Source organism: Macrotis lagotis, chromosome 4 (assembly GCF_037893015.1).
Source record: "Macrotis lagotis isolate mMagLag1 chromosome 4, bilby.v1.9.chrom.fasta, whole genome shotgun sequence".
NCBI classification, from domain to species: Eukaryota; Metazoa; Chordata; class Mammalia; order Peramelemorphia; family Peramelidae; genus Macrotis; species Macrotis lagotis.
Window position 1 is genome coordinate 153,353,930 of NC_133661.1, and position 25,522 is coordinate 153,379,451.

The window sequence follows — 25,522 nt, forward strand, 5'->3', positions numbered from 1 at the left end:
CACTTAACCCCATTTGCCCTGCAAAAACCTAAAAAAAAAAAGGAAAAAAAAGAAAAAAACACAATGAGGATGGAATAAACCTGCAAATAGCCAATGCGAAAACCCAGAGATGGGAGACAGGATGCTGAGAATTACTAGTCTAGTTTAGGTAGAATGCAGAATGTAAAAAGGGGGAGTGGATAACACAATTCCTGGAAAGTAGTTTGCAGGCAGACTATAGGGTGTTTTGAATGTCTGACTGAGGAGTTTGTTTTTATTTTATCTTAGAAGCAATAGGAAGTCACTGAAGGAGTATTTCCTCTAATAGAAGAGTTGTTGATCAGGCCTTAGAAATACTGTTTTGGCAGTTGTGTGAAGGATAAATTAAAGAAGATTCAGAGAAGGAGAGACAGAGAGACAGTTACAGACATAGACTCAGAGAGATAAAGAGTGAGATGAAGTTTGGAGAACAGGCTGTCACTTAATCCACTTGAAAAAATGATGAAGTCAAATGAGTAGAAAGAAGGGTATCTGCAAAAAGGTACTGTGGAGAGAGAATTCTCAGGACTTGAAGCTGATTGGATATTAGAGAATGAGGGAAAGTGAAGAGTCAAGGATGACTCTGAAGTCACAAACCTGGGTATCTGGAAAGATGGTGATGTCCTTAACAGAAATATGGAAATTTAGCTTGGAGTCGGAAAAATCTGAGTTCAAATCCACCCTCAAATGCTTACTAGCCATATGAACTATGATTTATCTCATCTGTAAAATGTTTATCTCATCTGTAAAATGAGTTATAAATGGCAAAGCACACCAATATCTTTGCCAAGAAACCCCCAAATGGGGTCACTAAAAGTCAGACATGACCAAATAATAACAACAAAATTGTTGATCTTATGGCAGTAATCTGTTTTTATAGCCCTAGTTCAATAAGTTTACACCTTCTTGGGTTTGTCCTGGTTAATGAACTATATTCACTAACCCACATCTGAGAGCTATCTTAGTTTTATTTTTAGGGGTGTGCTGTAGTCAACAACTTCTTGAATACAATTTTGAATGTGAGCATTTAGTATCTGGAAATCTATAAACGATATGAATCAGGGCTGATTTTCTTGTTTTGTTTTGTTTATTGTCTAGACATAAGAGTTGGAGAAAATGTTAAGAATAAGATATCTGTATAAAAAAGTAGTATTCCTAAAATTGTCTTAACATTATTATCCAGTTTCTGGCTTTTTTTCTAAAGAGATTAATGTTAATCATTTCATTTTGTTGTTGATTACAAAATAAACATATAGATTCAGATTACTTGAAAAAAAGAATGAAGATATCCTGCATATATTATTCCCCCAAAGCTGGTTGTTAAACATGTTAGCATACCCCTGGTTTTAGTCATCTCTGTCTCTCAGATCCTCCACCGAATATTCCTCCACTTCAGACCCCCTTCTACCAAGAGCCCCCCAGCATAATGATTTAAACATACTAGCCACTCACAGTCCTGAATGGGTCACCCCAACTCTCAAATTTCCAGATTTGATGATATTGCCTATTAGAGAAATACTCCTTGGGAAAATTCAATTCTATCAGACCTCTGGGTCTGATAGAAAGTGATGGATGAAGGATGGTAAAGAAAGAGGTGACCAGGGGTGGCTAAGTGGCGTAGTGTATAAAGCACCGGCCCTGGAGTCAGGAGTACCTGGGTTCAGATCCGGTCTCAAACACTTAATAATTACCTAGCTGTGGCCTTGGACAAGCCACTTAACCCCATTTGCCTTGCAAAAAAAAAAAAAAAACCCTAAAAAACTAAAAATTAAAAAAAAGAAAGAGGTGACCAGGGAATTTTAAAGGAGTAATTAGGGACTACCTGGAGAGGAGATGTGGGATGATGTTGAGGGGTTGGGAAACATCTTGGTTGTTGGTACCCAGATATAAAACTCCACTGACACCATACTGGCTGCTACGCTGATGCATATTAAAAATGCTCCAAATATTATCAAAAATTAAGAAGAGTTGTCTCATAATGCCACACTAGAGGAATGTGATTGATCCTTTTCAACTAGAAAGGTTTTTCAAAAGAAATCTTTTTCTTTCTCATCCCCCAAACCTGAGAACATTAATAACTTTTTAAATATTGCCTAGTGAGTTAGTACTGGGATCTGAAGATAATTATCATGAGCATGATGATAACAAAAATTATGATTTCTACTATTAAATATTTCCAGAGTGCCATGAAATGACAAAGTACTTTGCAGTAATTAGTTAATACTTTAATATATAACAATAATGAATCTGTACTGTTTCAGTAAGATGGATAAGAATAATGGTGTGTCTTAATAAGATTGAATTAAGGCAGAAGAGAAATGGATCTTGGGTGGGCTACCCCTAAGGTAGCAGTGGTCTTAAAAGTAAAAAGTCCTGGGCAGGATGTCTTAGAAACTTTGTGATTCAGTGTAAGTCACCCATAGTCTCTGAACCTCAGCAAATTCCATGTTTTGGAGGAATTCTCAGTGTAGCAACTTACTCAACAGTGCAGCAACTTGTCCTTGAGCCTGTAGTCTTAGAGAATTGTCTGGAAATTACCAGGAAATTACAGAATTTAAACATCCAGCTGATATACATACATACATATATATGCATATATATGTATGTATGTATATATATATATGTGTGTGTGTATATATATATATATATATATATATACATATATATATATATATATGTCAGGGGTAAGACTTGAATCCAGGTCTTCCTGACTTCTTGGAAAGTCCTTTATCCACCTCTTACAGAGATTAGAATGGAATCATAGGTGATAGATTTTAAAATTAGAAGAGACCTAGAACAGAAGTTTCCTTAACTCTCCATGGATCATTCTTTCTACTCTGTGACTACTTGGAACACTCTATCCTGAGCAATGCACATTATACTTCTTTTACAAATCTGGAACTTGTTACTGCCCCCAAATCTTGTGTAATCTCAAGCTTCACATTTACTGTTTTTTAGAAAGCTGAATTGTTTAGTGGATAATTTGGAATCAAGAAGACCCAAGTTCAAATTCTGTCTCTTACTTTTCAAGTGTAGGTGATCCTAGCCAAGTTACATAATAGTTTGCTTCAGTTTCCTTAATTGAATAATAGTAACTATCTCACAGGGGTTGTAGTAAGGGCCAAATCATATTTTCAAAGTACTTTGCAAACCTTAAAGTTAAAAATATTAGCCATTATTGTTATTTCCTTTAGTGACAAGTGAACAAAACCCACTAGAATCACATGAAAATAGAAATTCTCTAATAATAAGGCAGAGATCATAGATTCCCCAGGGAGAAGGGAAGGTCTATCTAGATCATGAGGACCACCCCCTTTAAATGCAGCTTCCTTCTGGGAAGACAAGAAGTGATACCTAGTTGCTAGGAAGAAGAAGATGGAGATGGGAGAAAGAGGTCTGCAGAAAAGGGAGAAAGGGGGGAGGGGACATCCATTCCCCTCCTGCTCAAGAGTATGCAAGGACCTTAACCTTGGACTGGAACAGGTGAGTATCAGGGTTTAAAGTTTTCCTCATAAAGCCATCCACAGCGTCACTATTTCCATTTGCCAGCCACACACATCTGTGCCTTCACAGAAGAGCAATGCACAGTCTTTGTGTCAACCCAGCCAAAGGGCCAGCAACCAGAGGTCAGGAGCTCTCCAAGGGAGAGCATGAAGGAACAGAGTTTGAGTGAGCACTAAGGACTTAGATAAGGATGAGGTTTTCATCCATCTACCCTCCCTCACTCTGGTCCAGGTATCAAAACTGAGAGAAAGCCAAGAAAAGGACCATGATTCCAAAGCATAGGGGTGAAGATCTGAAGTCATTTCATCTTCTATTCTCAATCCAAAGGGTAGGAAAGGGCAGAATCTCCAGCCTCACCCAAGGAAGAAGTCAAATGGTAGTCTAAAAGAGACAGACCATTGCTTAGAATAACCTCTACCTCTATTAGTACCTGCTATTAGGTAATGCTGGAAGTCAGAATAAAACTGATGAGTCAGAAAAATGATCCTGTAGAAGCAGGATCACAGCAAGGGCAACTTCAGGACAAAAGCAAATAGTACAAATAGAAACTGAGGAAAGATGAGCTAAGTACAAAAAAAATACAGAAAAAGAGATCAGAGATTCATGGTTTTCTTATTACAAATGGAATGTGTCATCAATAAAAAAACACTGTGAAAAATAAACTAACAGGTAATATGATCAAAGAAATATGTGAAAACCCTGGAAACCTACTGTTGTACTCAGAATAACTCTTGAATCTTAAAATTTAGTATAATTTGGGTTACTCTTTTCAAAATGGGGTACAGGAATTTTCAAGAAGAGTGGCTAAAATGATCAAATGAGCAGAGAAGTTTCTAAAAAGTAAGGCTAAAGGAATAAGAAGAGTTATAAGCATTGTGAAATGGAAAGGAGAATGATGAATAAAAGCACTTAAGGATAAAGATTCTCTAGGAAAACAGAAACCTCCAATTTTCTAAGGATATAAGACCCAGAGAGAAACTAGCTAATACACTCAGGAAAAACTAGAAAGGGGAAAAAATGGCAGAAAAGAAGAGTGAATGGTATTGATAAGAAATTGATAAAGAGTTTCTTCTACAACTCAAAAACTGGTCCAAGTTTTGGTTTGGGGGTGAAAAAAAATAAATTGAGTAAGAGGTCAATATTTTTAAAAAAACTATTCATTAATAGAAGGTTTTAGAATTAGACTAAAGCAAAGATAAGTTCAGAGAGGAAAGAAAGTCACTTAGAACTGGGGAAGACAGGAAGGATATATGTGTTCTATATAAATACCTTCTACAACATATTTTAGATGGGTTTTTAATAGCATTGATAGTCACCTTCTTGAAGTCAGAAAGCTTGAGAAAAGATCTACTCCATCCATCAATCAACAAGTGGAAACACCTTGGAACTAGAATTCTGCCAAGTTCTGCCTTTATTGAAGTCTTTCATCAAGGCAACACCATCATAGACTGAGGGACCTTAGAGTACTTCTAATCAAACTCCATTCCTCAAATAAGAAAAGTAAAGTTCAGAGAGGTTGTCACTTGACAAAAATCACAAAACTAGCCTGTGTCAGAGCAGTGATTTGAACCCAGATCTGCCAACTCCAAATTCAGTGTTCTTTCTATTGTGCCAAGCTCCTCGGTTTCCTCATCTGTAAAAATCATAGGAACACGGATTTGAACTAGAGGGGACTTCGGAGGATCGCTCATCCAACCTTGACTTGTTGCAGTTAAGGAATCACAGTTTCTTCAGGGATCTTATGACTTGTCAAGTTCTCACTGATAGATACTGTCCAGTTGCAAGATTTGAACCCTGTGACTTGAGCATCTTGGGCCCTTTAAACTATGATCCTTTATTTCTCTTAGCCCTAATATTATATGACCAAGTACTACCTCTAAATTTTTTTAAGGGATTAATGATTTCTCTGCTAAGGATCATATAAAGTGACAGTACTTTTTTCACCTTTTAGGAAGTGGAATTCTTTTCTGGAACTACTCACCAAGGGATATTTGTCAAGGACCTTTTGATCTTTCCTTTCCCTAATATTCCATGATCTATAGCAATGTTAGCTCAGCAGCCCCTCAGCGTATTTAAGATCCTCTCTAATCCCTCTCTGCCTCTACCTCCCGTTCCTTGTGGCAGTGCTTAGGACTGAAATGGGTAGAGGACAGAAGAGGGACCTATTTCAGAGGTCAGATACCAATTTCCCAATTTTCTTTCTGGGAGAAAAATATTTTTTAAAATTGAAAGTGATTATTCTGGTCTCCTCTCTATTCACACCTACGCCCCAACACACATTGCTGCAAACATTGCCCGATGCTCTTGCATCTCCGAGTAAGGCCAGGGTATCTCTGTCTCTCTCTGTCTCGTCTCTCTCCTCTCTCTGTCTCTCTCTATCTCTCCTCTGTCTCTTTGTCTCACACACACGCACACAAACACACCCACAGTCTCTATTTACACACAGGCACACACACTCACATTCCCACCCCAACCCCCAGCAGCCCGGGCCTCTGACTTTATAGCCGCGACACTTGAAAGCGTCTGTTCGGGGCGATCCATGGAGACTGCGAGGCGCGGGGGTTAATTGAATGCACATTGATTCCAGAGAGGAGCCTCTAAGAAGCCGCGGCTTTCTTTCATTGCCTTCCCCACCCTTCCCAACCTCCGGGTCCAGGCAGGAATCGTAGATTGTAGCTGGAGGAAGGGGAGGGGGGGAAGAGGGAGTGAGGTGGGGGGCACACCTCAACCTTTCCTGAACTCCCAATCCTGGGCGATGACCCCAGCTGAAAAGCTTACCTTCCCACCCCACCCCCCAAAATACATCTCTGGATTTCCACCGACCCTTCCTCACAGTCCCCCAATCCTCTTAGTCCCCCCCTCCCCATCCCGAATCCTCTGGGAGCGCAGCCCACGGCAGCGCAGGGAGTGTGCCGCTGGTGTGTCCTTCTGTGTGTGTGTTGGGGGGGGGGGCAGAGAGAGAGGCGGGGATCAGCTAGGCCGGGAGGGAATTAATTTTCTGTAAAGAGCTCCTTTCCCAGCTCCCAACCCTCTCCCCACTCCCCCCCAACCTCCCAGCCTGTTTACAATTGCAAATCCCCCGCTGCACAAAGAAACTGGATTGTAATGAGCTCGGTGCTTGGGGCAGGGGGCTTCTAGCGCCCAAGTCCCGGGTCTGTACTGTAGAGAAAGCCGAGAAAATGTTCATCTGAATCATAAAACTCCATCCCCGGGCTGAGTCTGAGGCCCGAGAAGCCAGGCAGCCACTGCCTCTCTGGACATCTGCCTAGAGAGGAGCTAGTTTGGGAGGAGAGGCTCCGAGAGCCCGGGCGACAATGGAAAGAGGGAACATAACAAAGGAGGAGGCTGATTGTTTGTTTGCTTGTTTGTTTGTAAAACTTTGAGCTTCAAACACTAAATAAAGAGACCACGAGGTTCTAATTCTGGAGGGAGAGATGCTTTACAGAGACAGAACAGAAAAGGAAGGAGGGGAGAAGTTAGTTCCTGCTACATTGAGCAAAGAAATATGCAAGAGCTGGAAATTGGATTTTTTAAAAGTGATTTATGCTGGATATGAGGCACGAACTAGGGTGGGAAGAGGTCGTTTTTCTAAACCTCTGGATCCTTAAATATAAAACCAGAATATTAGATCTTCTCTAAGACACTTTCCACCTCTGGTGTTTTGTAGGGCCTGTTTTGTAGAGCTTCCCTCCCCATTTCCCCCTCAGTTGAAACACCTGGAATCTTTTGAGATCCATCTCAGATTCCATCTTTCCCAAGAAGTCTTCCTTATCTTTCTCCCCTCCCCAGATTAGAAGTGATTCTTTTCTTTCAATTTGTGATACTTGCTTGTACCTCTTAGACATTTTCATAGATTGCATTACAGTTATTCAAATCAAGAAATATCTAGAGTCTACTGTATATACAAAAGAGAAAAACATAAAAAGCAAAAGAAATACTCATTGGTCCCTGCCCTCAAAAAGTTATAATAACTTCTTCCACTCTCAACAGAATTATAAATTCTTTGAGGGAGCAAGAATAACCATATATATTAGTAAATCATACACATTTGTGTAACCATCAAATGTTTCTAAATTTTAATTGAAGTCTTGGAATCCCTCCCTATAATCCAAATTGCAATTCACTTTGGCTGCCATATTTTTCTCAGGCTATGTACACTATTCTATTCCAGCATCTTGTTTCAGGGTTTACCCTCAGCCAAGCCCTCTCAGAATAACTCCGGTATTACAGACTGATGGTCTTCTTTTATATCTTCAGCCAGTCCCTCAGTCCTAACTAGAGACCTGGATTCCTATTGAGGAGTGTTAAGATATGAGAGAGATAACTTCATCCTTTGGGTAAGAAGATATATAATGAGTGCCAGAAGCCAGTCTTATCTCTGGGTCACAGATATATAATCTCATTCCCACCCCAACTGGGAGGAAAAACTATAAGGGGGAAACCACAGAAATAGATAAGGGGGAAAAATGGGGTCCCTCCTACCTCACAATATACTTTGCTCCCTTCTGTTATTTTGTATTCTAGGGACGTTTGTGTCTAGTCCTTACATCATATAAGCCAAATTCCATGAGGGCAGGTAACCCTATCTTAGTTAAACTTCATTAAATGTCCCCAAGGGTTTACCAGGGATCTGAAAGCAGTAGGCTTTTTTTTTTTAGTGGGCTTTTAATAAATGTGTTTTACAAGCCAAGTGAGCCGAACTAGAACTATAAAGTGTTGGGATTCTCAGCTCGGAGCTTTTACTACAGGGGATCTTGCCCCACAGCTAAGTACCCTCTGGATAGTGTGTCCCTGTCCCTCACCTTGATGCCACCTACCATCTCACGTACTCGCGCAATTGACACTGGGAGTTTTCAGCTCAATCCCTGGGAAAGAAGGGTAATTTTACTGTGACTTAATCGCTAAGGCAGATAGATAGAAATGGGGGGGGGGGGTGCTATTTGTGCTGAAAAGCAGAGAAGAGATAAACCCAAAGCAACCAGCACAGAGCCTGAAGCACAGCCGCCACAAGGAGGGCTGGGGCTCCCAAGGCTGCCATCGGAAGGGAGAAGGGGAAGGTGCTTTGGGAGTGAGGGGAGTGTCTTTGGGGCCACCGGTTTCCAGTCTCAGGCGGGAGCAGCCTGGCCCCGTCACGTGTCCCAGGGATTAGCTGCCTCGGAAACAAAGGCACTTAGAGAGTCAGTTTGGTGGGCTCCGATCAGGGTCTGGGCGCCCGGGCAGAGTGCGAGGCTCGGCCGCCCGGGGCCTGGGAAGGGACCTGGGGGCGAGACTGGGCGGGGTCGTCTGTTAGTCCTGGGGCCAGGATCTAGAATCCTAAAACTGGCTCTGAGTGAAGAGTTGTTGGAATCCGGTTGGGAGAGCTTCTCAGGGGCATCTCCCCCCCCCCCACTCTGGCTCTGCCCACTTCGTAATGCTGAGGTCCCTGCCAGCCGGGGCTTCCCGTTCCGTCCTCTGTAAGTTGGGACCCCCCCCCCAGGCTCCTTGCTCCCGCCCCTCCACCCCCAAGCCCCTCTGGAGCATGTGACCCTCGCCTTCTCGGCGGAGAGGGCTAGTTGCTGGGGTTACGGTGTTGCCCCTGCTTCCCGGACCATTGTTTGGGCTTCTGGCCTCATTTGAAGTTTCCAAGGTAGAAGTTTCTCCCTCGCCCTACGCGGCCCCGCCGGCCGAGAGTTTTCCCCCGGCTCTGGGCTGCGCGGAAGGGCCGAGGCCCCGACGCTGCTAGAGCGACCTTTTTACTCTCAGTCCTTCTGATCCCAGGCCTTTGGAGAGGATGAATGGCGGAGGGTGGGGGAAGGTACCCTTCCCCCGGCCCCCAGCTCTCACTTAGCTTCCCCCACACACCTCCAGGGAGAAGAAACTCCCCCCCACCCCCCCAGGCAACCTAGTTCCTTTCGTTTGATTTGTTCTGAATTTTCAAACAATGACTAACTAATTGTGACAGATGCAGAGCAATCAGCATCATTATGCAAGGAACAGGAAAGGGGAGGGAAGAATGGGGGGGGGGGGGAGATGGCTTCACTCTGCCCTAGGGATACAACCTCAAGTCTTCACCTTCCCCTCCCTTTACCTGCAGTGAGGTGGCAGCCAGCCCTCTCAGGGGGACGCAGCAGCACTCACCCAAGGGGGCAGAGACTCCCATAAACTGGGCGTGTACAACCCCATCAGAATTCTCAAAAACGGACGGGGTGCAACAGCAATAACTGTACTTGAATTCATAGGCCGTATCAATTCCAAGCCCTCTGCTCACAAAAGTCCTGGGAAGTAAAATGATAAGAAACCATATGGAGTAGGAAGATGGATTTGGGAGCGGTAGGATCAGGGTTCAAATTCTGGCTCTGCTACTCCATACTAAAGCCAATAATTTTATTTCTCCGGAACTTCATTTCCTCATTTGTATAAAGAGACGGATGGATAAGATAGCTTTTCCTAGGAGCAGTTAGGCATCGAAATAAATAGAGCACTAGGCTTGGAATCAGGAAGACTTATCTTCCTGAGTTCAAATCCAACCTCACACTTATTAGCTGTGTCAACTTTGGCAAGTCATTTAGTCCTGTTTGCCTCAGTTTCCTCTTCTGTGAAATGAACTGGAGAAGGAAATAGTAAACCACTCTGGTATCTTTGATAGGAAAATCCCTTATGGTGTCTCAAAGAGTAAGATAAGACTGAACAATAACAAAAGTCGCCTTCAGTTCTCAACCTATAACCTCCAATTTCCTTAGTAGTTCAACCTTAGGTCTGAAATATCCCTTGTTTGGATATTTTTCCTCTCTCGGTATTTCCTCTTCCAGTTACCGTTCTGGAGCTTAGAGAGACTGAACCTATATTATGACAGTCCTTTTGTAAGAAGGGTGAAATAAGAAGGAGTCATCTCAGAAAGCCTCCTCATCCCTCAAAACCATTTTTTCTGGAGGCCTTAACCAGACAATTTAGCTTCCAATCCATCTTGCAGACTGAAATGCTCCCTCTAACATACTGCAGACTCTGGGTCCATTAAGTTCATTTTCTCCTTATGGGTACAATTGTGTGACCCAGAGGAAAGGGGACAGGAATACATTGGAAATGGTGTCGTCCTCAAGTCAATAAGCATTTATTGATTTATTTGTTTCTTTATCCAATCATTTATCTTGCTTCTGATACTAGTTGTACTATTTCAGATAAGTTATTTCACACACATGAATGCACACCACCATACCACCACCAAGTGAAGGGATTAGATAAAGTGGCCTCTAAAATCCTTTCCAGCTTCACATCTATGATCCTTGAAGACACAGCCTTGATCTTGGGAAACATACTTAGATACAATGAAGAAATTTCTGACCAAAATGAGAGTTGTCATGTTTTCAGTTGTGTCCACTCTTTGTGATCTCCTCTGGAGATTTTTCCTTTTCTAGCTCTTTTGCTAGACAAGGCAACTGAGGCAAACAGGACTAAGTAATAAAAGAACCAAGTAACTTCAGGGAATGTTAAGGGCAAGAGAAGTTCCCTTACTTATCAAGACTTTAGTGCCCAAAACTCAGAATCAAGAGGGGATGATATCTCAAGGACCTGTAGATACTGCTAATTTTAGAACTTTCCAGTAGTGGGCTACAATCTGTAAACATGAAAGGAAAGAAGGAGCTTCTTTCTTTCATGGTGGTCTACTCTCTCTTCCTTACTAGGTGGTCTCATCCCTCTGCCTCCCTCCCTCCTTCCTTTCTCTCTCTCTCTCTCTCTCTCTCTCTCTCTCTCTCTCTCTCTCTCTCTCTCTCTCTCTCTCTCTCTCCCCCCCCCCATCTCTCTTCCCCCTGGCCCCAGATCCCTGGGGTTTGCAGCTACTTTTCCACACATTCCAATGGCCCCAACATCAGCAGCCCAGACCAGAAAGTCCAGTTCCTGCCCATTATCACTACTTTCATCTATGAAGCAACCTAACACCTGCATTCCTGAAGCAGCCCCTAGTCTTGGGTCAGCACTGGGCAGTCAGTGCCCTGGGCCAAAGGGACCCTTCTCTGACCCAAGAAGATATTATGGGGGAGGGAAGGGAATCTGTAGTTTTCAACTTTGGGAAGGCCTAGACTCCATAGTAAAACTTGGACTAGTTGCTTGACTTGTACTTTAAGTTCAACCTTTCTTCTTGCACTTTACTCCTAATTCCTGAAATAGAAGACTCTGCATCTCTTGGAATCTCACAGAGACAGGAATTCCTTCAATTATACACTGTAAAAGGGGTTTATTCTCTGAGAACTGGGATTTAGACTAGATGACTCCTAAATTCCCTTCCAACTCTAATAGTCTATGATTCCAGCTGAGGGAGAAGGATAGGAGGATGAGCAGAGGAGAAGAGGGAAGGAGAAAGGGAAAGTGAGAACAACATAAAGAGTAGAATAAAGGAAAGAAACAGAGGTGAGAAAAAAGAATAAAAAATGGAAAAAGGTGGAAAAGAAAGGAAGGAGAGAAAGAAAGAAAGAAAGAGAGAGAGAGAGAGAGAGAGAGAGAGAGAGAGAAGAGAAACATGGGAGGGAAAGAAAGAAGAAATCAAAAAGAGAAAAGAAGGAAACTAGGAAAGAAAGAAGGACATTGATTTAATGGAATGAATGGAAGGCTAAGAAAACAGAGGAGAATGGGAAGAAAAGAGAATTTATTATATGCCTTGAACTTCCTAGAATTCTTTGATGCTGGGTATTTATTTATCAAAAAGTTTGTCTTTCCCTCACTTCATCTATGAACTTTCTGGGGCTCACACACCTCAGCCTCTGGAACATTCCCATGCCTACCCAGACCCCCTCTCATCCACAAAGGTAACCCCTTAACCTCTCAAGAACCAAGCTTCAGTCCCCTCTTTTGTGAATGATCACAAGCTCACTCTCCAATTAGCAAGCAGTCACTATCTCACTGTAAAATTTCAATTGTCTCTTTCCTTCATACAGATCAGGACTGGGTCAGGTACTGAGTTCAGGGGTTTAGACCAGGGCAGGAACTACATCAAAGGCTTTAAATGGGCCTCTCTGCTAGGCAAAAGGGGAGGGAATAAGAAGAAAAGGATTGTCGGTTGAGAAACAGAAGAGGAAAAAAAAGAGAGAAACACAAGGGAGAAAGAAAAGGCTTTCCTTTTTTCAATGGCATCAACTCTGAATTCCTCTGTTTTTTTACAGTATTACCTCCCCATTCAACTTATTTCCCTTCATTTACATGCAGTCTCTTCTTTCCTCTAATAAAAATCTAGTCTCTTTATACTTTTGCTAACTTTCCTACCCTTTGCTCATTTCAGTCCCTTATTCCCCTCCAATTTTTAAAATTTAGTTGATGTACCATTCTCTCCATGGCATCATTTCAGATCAGCTACTCCAGCTTGATCATCTTTCTCTTCGCATCCCCCCCCCCCCCCCCCCACTGAACAGTACAATAGGGATTAGTATTACAGGTCAAAGAATTCAATACAATTTGGGTTTGGGTTCAGTTTCCTCTTGCATAGAATAAATGAGTTAGATTAGAAGGTTTCTAAGGTCTCTTGCAGCTCTATATTCCATGATCTGATGAAGGTAAGAAGCAAATCTGTGCAAAATCAATACCCTCACTTGGGGGCCTGATCTTAAAGTCACTCAGGTCTTTTTATCCTAGGTGATTGTTATAAAGGTTTTTTAGTAAATCCTTCTATAAAGGATCTACTCAATATGCTGCAGGTCTGCCTTGGATTCTTTTATGAATAATTATAATAGCATTTATATAATGCTTTTGAGTTATACAAGCACCTTATTATCATATTTGATCTAGGGAGGTTGGGATGATTATTATCCCTATTTTACTGCTGAGCAAACTAAGGCTGAGCCTCATTCGACTCAAGGTATTAAGTTTCTGTAGGTCAAATTTGAATTCAGGTCTACCTGCTTTTAGGTCCAATGTTCTTAGCCTCTGTGATACCTACTTACTGGCCCCCAGCTATCTTTAATTTTTCTAGATATAAAAGTAACACTTAGATAGTTTTCATTAAGGGATCATTTCTCATTAAGAATTACAGCTTGTAGTTCTTTTATAAGGCATTTTTATTGATTTTTTGTTTTTATATCACTTAAATTCCCCCTGTATCCTTTTCCTTCCCATTTCCAAGAGAATCATCTGTATAATTATTGTATAAAAAAAATAAATTTTCAGTTCTTAGCTCTTAATTGGCCCTGGTATAATGGTGAGAAAGAAGAGAGGTATCATAGTATATATATATTCTGCATTAATAGAGATAAAAAAATCCTGGGCTCAGATCCTACCTCAAAGACTTATTATAAGCTCTGGAACCTTGAACAAACCAATTGGTTTAACCTCAGTTTCTTTATCTGTAAAATGATGGGAAAGGACTTATAACTTGTAAGGCCACTTCCAGCTCTACATCTATGACAAACCAGGAAGAGACTGGAAGAGACCAAAAAATGTGACCTTAGGTAAAATAATTAATATCTTCAAACCTCAATTTCCTCTTCTATAAAAATAGGATAGTGGGGGGGTTTATCTAAACTGTCTTTGAGGTCCCTTTCAGATCTACTATCTGCATCTTGAACTCAGCCCATACACAAAAAAAGGGTATACCCAGCCAGATCTATAAAACTGAATCTAGAGCCCAAGCTCACAAAATGTCTCATTAGGAAATCCACAACACTGTACTCTCTCAAACCAGTTGGCTGGGAAATGCCTTCTAATAATAACCTTAGCGCCCTCTCTGCCATATCCCTTCACTCCAAATCTCCAAAACACCCAGATTAAAAATAAGCAAATTCAACATAATTAATCCCTTCCATCCATTGATTCACTCTCTCTATATACTGCTTAGAGAAGAACTCCTTCCCTGGTTCTTCTCTAGGGCTTTGGAGATAGTGAGTCTGACCAGGTGGACTTTTGTATTTATACTCACCAATGAATCTGACTTCCTTAATGAACCTTCCTATATAGATCGACCCAGACTGCTTTCAAGTACACACACACACACACACACACACACACACACACACACACATACAGTAACCATACCAAAGCACTCACAAAGGGCCAACAAAGTTCCTGGTATGTTTCATTTGAGAATGCACTTCTAGAAGTGATTTCTGTCCTGTTTTCTTCTGAAAATCTTTTCTTTGGGAGTGTGTATAAAGAGCTTCCCTCAAGGGCCTGTAGAAATGTCCATCCCCCCCACCTTGACCCAGGGGAAAACCTCTTCCTTCCCACTCCCTAACCCCCCAAAAGACACAAGAGAGAAAGGAAAGCAAACAGGAGAAGGAAAAAAATCCCTTTTCCCTGGGGGTGGAGCAGAGGGAAAGATGGGAGGGGAGGTATGGGGGGGATGAGGGGGCAATAAGGGGGGGAGACAAGTTTCACTTGCAGGCTCCAAATGCCTCTGCCTTTCACTAGCCAACATTCCCAGAGCAGACCGAGAAGTGAACAATGGAAAGTACTAGGAAAGGAGAAGATTTGCACATTGTATTCAAGAGGCCATCTGGCTGACTAGGGAAGTAAGGTGTGGGAACCAGGGGGAGAGTTCCACTTCTAAATTCAAATTACTCAGGGGCTAAGGGTTGGGAGGGGGTGAGACCCCATTGGAAAAAATGGAATGAAGACATAGTCCTCTGGCTAGGGAGAAAATAGGGCCAAAACAGGAAACTCCATAGAACCAGACAAGAGAAATTGAACCCCCCTATTCACAATCCCCTCATATTATTAAAAGAAATCATCAGCATCTAAATACAAATACCAGTATCTAAATACAAATTAAAAGACAAAAATACAAACAATAAAAACAAAATATACCATTTCTGCTCCCCACCACTGAGCAAATCACCTTTTTATGAATGCATGATGAAGAGATAGCCAGGATCTTAATGGGAGAGAGGAGGAGGAGGAGGAGGAAGACATTAAGAATTGGGAATATTTATCATGTGACTTCTATGGGCCACTAGGTTGAGCAGGGAGTGTATGAACACAAAGAATGTAAAAATTCTTCTCCCAATGAGTCAGTATTCTATATTAGCACTGGTTCACTATACTACCCCATGAGTAGTAAGAGATAAGTTAGGTTAGGGCTTGGAAAAAATGTTTTTTTTTTCCTGACCATTTATAGATAAGAATATAAAGATAACACATTTTTCTGTGTCTTTTCTCTTTTTGTCTCTGTGTCTCTATCTCTGTCTTTCTGTCTTTCAGTCTGTTTCTGTATCTCTGTTTTTTGTCCCTTGTATCTCTGTCTTACACACAGACACACAAACACACATAGTCATGAGCACATACAGAGTATTAATGAAGCCTGGCATCCTACTTGAGGCGACATGCCCGCTTTTCAGGCCCATGGGACTATGCAGGCAAAGGCATCCCCTTTCCAGTCTAGTGGGAAGCAGGTGGGTGGGAAGAAGGAGAAGACACAGATGTGTGGGAGTTTACAGGGTAGGTGGGAGCTTCTTTCTCAGAGGTGACCTCTGCCCTCAGAGTGGCAAGCTAAAGAGATAAATGATCTGCTCAGCTGCACTTGAAGGAAAGAAAACCTTTTTTCCAAATGTGTAGTTTCCTTGGCTATTTCAAAATCTGAGGTCAGTTCATCCCATACATCAAAACCTGAGAATTTCTTCTAGGTGCCTAAATCAACCCTCTCATTGCCTAATGTCACCAGCAATGCCTATTTTCTGTGATGAGGGATGACTACATCTTTGTTCAGACCTACTTCTGACAATCTCCTAAAAAGTTTAGCTCTTGGGATTGTGGAGACGTTATACCCTGTAAGTCCTAAACCTCTATCTTCCCAATTCCCTCAAAGTCTCTTCCGCATTCCCCCTCCTTACACACACACACACACACACATATCCAGACCTCCCCCCTCATGGGCATAGTTCTCTCCCTTGAATTCTCATAATCTTATCTCAGATCTGGACAGAGCCTTAAGAAATCATTCAGTCTCTTATTCTATAGATAAGAAAACTAAGTCTCAGGGAGAGGAATGACTTGCTCCAGATGACACTGCCAGTTAGTGGCAGAACTGGGAACCTGTTTCTTTGTAGGTGACTTAAAGAAAAAAAAAACTTAAGGGGAGAAAGGATTCATTAGCTAAGACTAACATGACCCTGACATTATCCTTCCTTGGAAAGATCTGTGGAGCTGGCAGGGTGCTATAGTGAATAGAATGTCATATATAGAATAAGGAAGATGGGTTGAAATCTCACCTCCTTCATTTGCTAGCTAGGATCACTTAAACTCTCTGAGCCTCAGGTTCCTCTTCTGTAAACTAGAAGATTGAACTAGGAAGAGTGTTCAATTCCTTCCTCAGACACTTACTAGCTGTGTGATCTTAGGCAAATCACTTAACCTCAGTTTGTCTTAATCCACTGAAGAAAGAAATGGCCAAACTGCTTCAGCATCTTTGCCATGGAAATTTCAGGGACATTATGTCCCACAGCATCATGAAGAGTCAGACATAACTAATCATCCATATAGATTACATCACAAACTGATCTGTTGATTCTAGATGGGTACCTTTGCCTGAACAGGTATCAGTTAGTCATTCAATAAGTATATATTAAGTGCATACTATGTCAGCCACTGTGCTAAATGCCAAAGGATACAGGAAAAATCATACCTTTTTTTTTTAAGGAATTCACATTGTAAGAGAGGAAGTTAGATACAAGGTTCATACAATAGATAGATCTCTATCTCTGGAGAGAGGGAGGGGGAAAAGGAGAGAGAGAGAGAGAGAGAGAGAGAGAGAAACCTCTGGCAGAAGGTAGAATTTGAACCCAGTCTTGAAGAAAGTCAGAGAAAGTAAGAAGTGAAAGGAGTGGAGATCTTAGGCTGGGCCCCACTTTCATGGAGTGAATGAAAGTATTGAAAGACAAGATTCTCAGGAAAGAGTTGGGTTGTGGAGAGCTTTAAATGATTGAGGACTTTTTATCTGATCCTGTAGGTAATAGGGAGGTCCTGGAATTTCATTGGAGAGTGTGAAGCACACTTAGATCTTTTCAGGAGTGTGCAGGTTTAACAAAGGCAGAACACACTTTAAAGTTTAATTGACATTATTTATATTTCCTCCAACATGCTTTTAAGTCTAGGCAATCAACCAAACAATAATTTGAGCCCTGATCTGAAGTATTTTTGGTCTTTTGAAGTGTAAATGTCCATGATTAAATTTAACAACTGGCTCCTGAGGTAACTCCAGAATATCCTGGAAAATCACTTTAGCAGCTGAGAGGAGATTGAATTAAAGTGATGAAAGACTTGAGGTAAAAAGACCTGAACTATTGGAATATAGATGATATCAAGATTATGAGTTTGAGTGACTTGTCGGAGAGTGGTACTCTGGATGATAATTGAGGAGTTTAGGAGGAAAAGATAATGAACTCTGCTCTATTTCTGGATGTTTGGGTCTTCCAGATTGAGTCAGCGAGGTAGCTGGTAATGCCAACAAGAGCTCACGAGAGACTAAAGCTACCTAGAAAGATCTGGGAATCATCTACATAAGAGGTGATAATTGAACCCATGGGAGCAGATGAGATCACCGAGTGAGGATGAGGACTCAATCTATAATCCAGAACTTGTTTTTATAGTGTATTGTTATATTTTAATATAATTTGTTTCCTATGTCTTTCATTTAAAATCATTATTCTTATATAGCCCATTATAGACTTTACCAGAATGCCAAAGGGAACCGTGACTTAGCAAAAGAATAAGTAACAGAGAAAGGAAAAGAGACGAACTCAGAAGAGATCCTTAGGGTGATAATCATTGTTAGTGGTGTGAAATGGATTAAGATTCAGCAAAGGGAAGGAGCATGGAAGTGGATTGAGACAACCTTTGGCCCCCATCCAGTGTTGAGGAGACTGAGAAGACCTAGGACCTAGATCCAGTTCTGACACTCACAAGCTGTGAGATCTGAGAGGAGTCATTTCTCTTCTCTGTAGCTTAGTTTCATTATCTATCATCTGATACCCCTTCCCTACCAAGGGAATAGGGTTCCTAGAGGAAAGGGGGAGGGGAGTGAAATTAGGGAAAATTTTACACTTGAAACTTTCTTATGTTAGTGATTATTGCCCAGGGCAAGCCAAAATATCAGTTAAATATATCAATATCCATTGAACCTTGAGCCCACAGTAATATACTGACCCAGCACTACAAGTCCAGAGAACTACTTACCTTTGAAATTTATCCAAGATTATGGCACCATGAATATAGCAGATCTCTTAAGTTCCAAGGGCCCTCAGCTCACTGAACCCTGAACAAATGGATACCTGATATGTCGTCAAATGTGGTCAATGTGCTAATTGTTTGGTTTAACTTCAAAAAAATCTTTAGCAGTAAAGTTTAGAATGGCCATCTAGGAAAAGTGTAAAACAGGAAAGAATTTTTTATGTTTATAGTATTTTATTTTTTCAATTACATGTAAAGACAATTTTTATATTAATTTTTTAAATAAAATTTTGAATTCCTATGTCCAAAAGGCTATAAAACTGTTCATACTCTTTGATCCAGCAATACTCCTATTAGGTCTGTATCCCAAAGAGATCATAAAAAAGAGAAAAGAACTCTCATTATACAAAAATATGGCAGCTCTTTCTGTGGTGGTAAAGAATTGGAAACTGAGGGACTGGCTAAACAAGTTGTAGTATATAAATGTGATAGAATATTGTTATTTTGTAAATCATGAGCAGGTGGAATTCAGAAAAACCTGGAAAGACTTATAGGAACTCATGCTGAGTGAAGTGAGTAGAAACAGAAGAACATAATACACAGCAATAGCAACATTGTATGATGGTCCACTATGATAGACTTAGTTCTTCTCAACAATACAGACAATTCCAAAGACTTGTAATGAAAATACAATTTACATTTAGAGAAAGAACTATAGAGCCTGAATTCAGATCAAAGCATCTATTTTCACTTAAAAAAAATTTTTTTTGTTTTTTTCTTTCTCATGATTTTGTCCTTTTTGTTCTGATTCTTCTTTCACAATTTAACTAATATGGAAATATGAAGCATGATTGTGCATGTATAGCCTATATCAGATTACTAGCTGCCTATTTTTACATGTAATTGGAAAAAATAAAATCCACAAAATTTTTTTTGAGTTAAAATTATCTCCCCCCCTTCCCTAAGATGGTAAGCAATTTGATATAGGTTATATATCCCAATTATGTAAAACCTATTTACATATTAGCTATATTCACACTGAGTACGATTCTGACTATATCATTTCTTTGCTAAAGATACTTCAATGGCTTCCTACTGCCACTAGGATAAAATATAGACTCTTCAGTCTGTATTTAAAGCTCTTCACAATTCACTCCAACCTATCTTTCCAGACTAATTTCATATTACTCCTCTGATGTATTCCTCTAAATAACATACTTGCTATGCCCTGTGTGTGTGATATTCCATAACCCCTCTGCTCTGTTGCCTGAAAAAGCAGGAAAATTTTTGAAAATAAATGTGATATTAACTGCATTAATAAACCTTCAAAAGCAGCCCCAGAATAAAAACAATCAAACATTAGGACTACGATGAATTCTCTGGATTTTATCCCATAATGGCAGGTCACTCACCCACTCAAAGGGCTAACCAAGGGAGTGACAGACAGAAGAACATTCTCTACCTTTTCAAGTGTGAGTGAGAGAGAATGACTGAGGCTATGTACACAATTATTGTCATGGTCTTTTAATGAGACAGGTGTTGGTGGTCCATGGAGCAGGGAGTGGATTGTGGGAGAGAGAGTTCATGGCATCTTTTCATAAAGACATCCTAGTGAGTAACATACCTACATCATTGATGAGAAGGAGTGCAATGAATGGAATGAGAAGACCCTAGAAGTTGAATGACTTTTGAGGTTTCTGGGGGGGGGGGGACTACTGGAGAATTGCTAAAAAAAATGACAGAAAAGAGGGTCCAGATACATGACTTTACTGGGATGTACCCTCACACCCTGTCCTGTTTCCAAGTGAACTTATGTCTTATATGGAAGAAACTGGACATCAAAACACTATGCTTGTAGCAATTTCAGTATAATGTGACAGCTAAACATGGACCAGAAAGGGTTAACCAAGCCAAAATCAGGGCCAACCACCCATTCCAATCCTATAGCACAGCTCAGTTTCTCACATTGTTATGAGTTTGAGAAAACTAAACATCTTGAAGGCATTACCATTTATAGAAGAGTATATATATATATGGCTATCTCTATATAAACACCTGGGATTTATTTCAGAATCTTGGACTGGAGGAGTGATAGTTAGATTCCAGAGGTCATTCAGTCCTTCCCTGTAGTTCAACTGCTGGGGAGTGAAGCAGAGAAGAGAGATTTCTCCTAACTTAAAAGTTCCCTTTATTAAATGACCTCTTTCTGGGTATCCTCACTTCAATACCCTTCACTTTCATCAGCAAATTAAGAGACTTTGACTAGATGAACTTCTAGTCAAAACCCTAATTCTTCTCATTTCCTTTGGTATTACCCTCAGATACTTTCTGTGGCCTAATTGGTCTTCAGGAACCAAAAGACCATGATTCGATTCCATTCCTTCTCTCTCTACCCAAGGCAATAGTCAGTGACTGATAAATCCTATGGTGGAAGGCCAGTGATGAACTAAAGCCTACTATACTGACATAGCTTCTTTTGAGATTTATAAGTTCACTTGACTCCTTCCCACCAGTACTTTTTTGGCATCACTTCAAATGGAGGTGGTCTGAGGCAAAAAGAAATCTGATTTTATTGGGTGGGGGAGGGGTTGGAAAAGACTGGTCTGGGAACTATGAGTTCATCAGTGTAGTGAACTCTTGGTGTGGAAATTACCTCCACTAAAGCAGGTCAGTAGAACGATAAGCAGTATCTATCTGAAACCATCAACAAGCATTATATGCAATGGGGATAAGCTAGAGGCATTCCAATAAGATCAGGGATGAAACAAGGGTGCCCATTATCACCACTCTATTCAATATTGTATTAGAAATGTTAGCTTCTGCAATAAGAGAAGAAAAAGAAATGGAAGGAATTAGAATTGGGAAGGAAGAAACAAAACTCTCACTCTTTGCAGATGACATAAGGCTATACCTACAGAATCCTAAAAAATCATCTAAAAAAACTACTGGAAACAATTAGTAACTTTAGCAAAGTCACAGGATATAAAATAAATCCACATAATTCCTCAACATTTCTATATATTATTAGCAAGATGCAGTAGCAAGAGCTAAAAAAAGAAATACCATTTAAGATAACTTCAGACAACATAAAATACTGGAGAGTCTACCCATCAAGGCAGACTCAGAAACTCTATGAAAACAACTATAAAACACTTTTTACACAAATAAAATCAGATTTTAATAACTGGACAAATATCAACTGCTTGTGGATAGGCCGACTTATTATAATAAAAATGACAATTCTACCTAAATTAAATTATTTATTTACTGCCTACCAATCAAACTTCCAAAAAATTACTTTAACAAGCTAGAAAAAAAATGCTTCCCCTTTGCTTATAATATTGTCCTTTATATCTAAATCCTGCATTCATTTCAATCTTATCTTGGTATGGGTGTGAGCTATTAGTTTAATCCAAGTTTCTACCATACTATCTTCCAATTTTCCCTGCAGTTTTTATCAAAGAGTGAGTTCCTATCCCAGAAGTTGGACTCTGGGTTTATCAAACAGCAGATTACTAGAATCATTTCCTGTTGTCTCTTTTGCACCTAGTCTATTCCACTGATCCAACATTCCATTTCTTAGCCAGCATTAGACAGTTTTGATGACTGATGTTTTATAATATAATTTTAGATCTGGTAAGGCTAAGCCACCTTCTTTTGCCCAAAGGGAAATAAAAATGATCATACCCTTTGATCCAGCAATACCACTACTGGGTCTATACCCTGAAGAGATCATGAAAAAGGTTAAAAATATTACTTGTACAAAAATATTCATGGCAGCTTTATTTGTGGTTGCAAAGAATTGGAAATTGAGGAGATGTCCATCAATTGGGGAATGGCTAAACAAATTGTGGTATATGTATATGATGTTCTATTAGAAACCAGGAGGGATGGGATTTCAGAGAATCCTCAAAGACTTTGAATTGCTGCTGAGCAAGATGAGCAGAACCAGAAGAACAATGTACACCCTAACAACAACATGGAAGTGATGATCAACCTTAATGGACTTGCTCATTCTATCAGTGCAATAATCAGGGGCAATTTTAGGGTATCTGTGACAGAGAATACCATTAATATCCAGAGAAAGAACTGTGGAGTTTAAAGAAAGACCAATTAAAAAAAAAAGTTGTCTTAGGTATTACATAATTTTGCTATCTCTAATATTGTATCTATCTCAACACATTCAATTTTGATCATTGCAAAACATGGAAACAAAATAAAGATTATCAGATTGCCTTCTGGGGGAAGGGGAAAGGGAGGAGAAGATGGGGGAAATTGTAAAATTGAAAACTTTACACAAAATGATAGGTAGAAATTGCAATTGTTTATAATTGGAAAAGAAACAAAATACTTATATAATAATGATAATAATAAAACAAGTCAGTAATTTGTATGTAACACATAAAATCATAGATCTAGAATTGGAAAGAACCTCAGAGAACATCTAGTCCAATATCTTCATTTTCCATATGAGTAAACTGAAGTCAGGGAGGTTAAGCAACTTGTTGAAGGCCATAAAGATAATTAGCATCAGAGATGGGATTTGAACCCAGGTCCTCTGATTCCAGATGCAGCATTCTTTTTGCCATCTCCATTATACCACCTCCAAAATATAGTCTTTTTTTTAACAAGGCAATGGGGTTAAGTGACTTGCCCAAGGTCACACAGCTAAGCAGGTATTGAGTATCTGAGACTGGATTTGAATTCAGTTCCTCCAAACTTCAGGGTCAGTGCTCTATCCAATCTGCCACTCAGCTGCCCCCAAAATATAGTCTTAAAGCATTCTTTAAATATATGTCAGAGGAAGAACCTGAATCTAGGTCTTCTTCACTCAAGCTTCCCCAGTCATTGTACTATGTTACCTCTCAGGGATTTCAATATAGCTATAAAAATTTCCTCAACACTGGAAAGAAACTGGAATGTGGATAGATTAGAAAAAAACATTAAAGTAGATAGTATTATAGTATTCCTTCTGTCTCCTCCCTTTCTGCTGGCTCTGGTCTCCAACCTTGCTTAAGAACCCATTATTAATTGCACTGGAGGAGTTGGACAAGGTGAGGTCAGCTGCATCTTTCAGCTTTCAGAGCATTTGTTTATTCTCTATATCACTCTATTAGAATGAATGAATAACCAAAGACTGATAATCCCAAAGAATTCAAGGTCACTAGCTTGCCTCTAAAAGTCAAAGGGTGGGATAAGGGGGAGGTAGATACACACACACACACACACACACACACACACACACAAACAGACACATTGCAAGAGACAATGACAGAGAGAGAGGAAGAGAGGGAGAGAGGGACAAAAACAGTCAGAGACAGAAAAAGAGGCAGCAAGACATAGAGACGGGGGTGGGGGGTGGGGGGAGGGGAAGAGTGAGAGACAGAATCTTCACTTACTTGCAGCCTGGATTCGGGCTTTTCGGCTGACCACTAACCCAAATCGATTTTGGGCCACACAGTCATAGTCTCCCTCATCAGAAGGACCGGTTCCCTGATCTGGCCGGAAGCTGGGTAGGAGGAGTGAACCATTGGCCAGCATAAGGGCATGGGTACTCTCTGGAAGTTCCATTCCATTCTTCCTCCAAGTGACCCGAATGGGTAGTGTACCTTCTGCTCGACAGCCCAGCACCACTGACTGCTCAGGTACAACAATCTCATCACTTGGTTCCACAGTGAATGCCAGCTCGGTGGAGTGACCTAGGTCTAAACCAACACCAAGAAAAGACAAATAAATCTGTGTTAGAAATTTGTGGAATTAGATGTAGGATCTTAGAAATGCATGCAAATTATCTTCATAAAACATGGGTTAGATCCTCCCAGTTCAAGTCTCCTCCCATTTAGCCCCTCCTTATGCATAACCATGCCTCCAAATGAGTATAGTATGTGACCAAACAAATACCCATCTAGCTATTTGCTCGGCTTATAGTAGGGGTTTGATAAATACTAGATTAATTGATGTTCTCCATCCCTTTGCCTTTAAGTTACTACAACTCAGCTGGATAGTTAGAGTCTTCCTTGTTATTAGAAATTTTCAAAGAAATGACACAAACATCTTTATGGGATTTTGGAATCCCCCCCCCCCATCCTGAGTCCTATACAAAACCTACTCTCTATGACAGCTCTCTTTCAGCAACAGGAGGATGGAGAAACATCGCATCTCTAATGTATAAGTAGGCATTTAATAAATGCTTGTCTAATGAATGAACTTAACTCTACATGTCTGTTTCCTCATCTGTCAAATGGCATAATGTCTACCTGCCACATAAGGTGATGTGTGGGTTGGGTGAGATAACAAAAAGTGGGTGAGACTTCTCTGAATAGTTAAAAATGATAATAATACAAAGTAAGGGATTATAATGATTTCTTTACTTCCTTCACACAGCAAATCATCTAAACTCAGACCACATCCGAGCCTAGATCAGAAATCAGTTAGTGCTCAAGGTTAAAAGAATGCAGGTCTCAGAGAAAAGTGGGAAAAAACTACATAGAATTCTTGCCTATCTTTTCTTCTATTTTCCTTTTTATTAGACCTACGATTTCATTAGAGTAGGGAGAAAGTGCCCAGCCTCTACCAAAGCAAATCTTCACCTTCTCTTCTATTTATAGTCTCAGAGATTGCCTGGGGGCACTGAAAGATTAAGTGACTTGCCTGAGGTCATAGAGTCAGTAAACGTCAAAAATCCAGACTTGAACTCCTGGTCTTTCTATCTCGAGCCAGTTCTTAACTTACTTATTTCCTGCTACTTCATTCATTCATTCATTCATTTTTTACTGCCATAGAATCATTTCCTTCATTCTCAAAGAAGATCATGACATCAGGGAGATGATGCCATGACAAGCACATGGATTGGATTTGAATGAGGGGGTGCCTCATTCAC

The 25,522-nt window shown here is 40.4% G+C and overlaps 1 protein-coding gene across 1 annotated transcript in view; it reads right to left on the reverse strand.

The window, feature by feature from the left end:
- Window positions 1–25,522, reverse strand: part of IGDCC3 (immunoglobulin superfamily DCC subclass member 3) — a 65,518-nt gene that overhangs the window by 39,827 nt on the left and 169 nt on the right. The window contains exon 2 of the mRNA XM_074234408.1: window positions 24,042–24,347. Within this exon, the coding sequence (XP_074090509.1) occupies window positions 24,042–24,213 (172 nt within the window). The 5' untranslated portion in view covers window positions 24,214–24,347. The remainder of the gene's footprint in view (window positions 1–24,041; window positions 24,348–25,522) is intronic.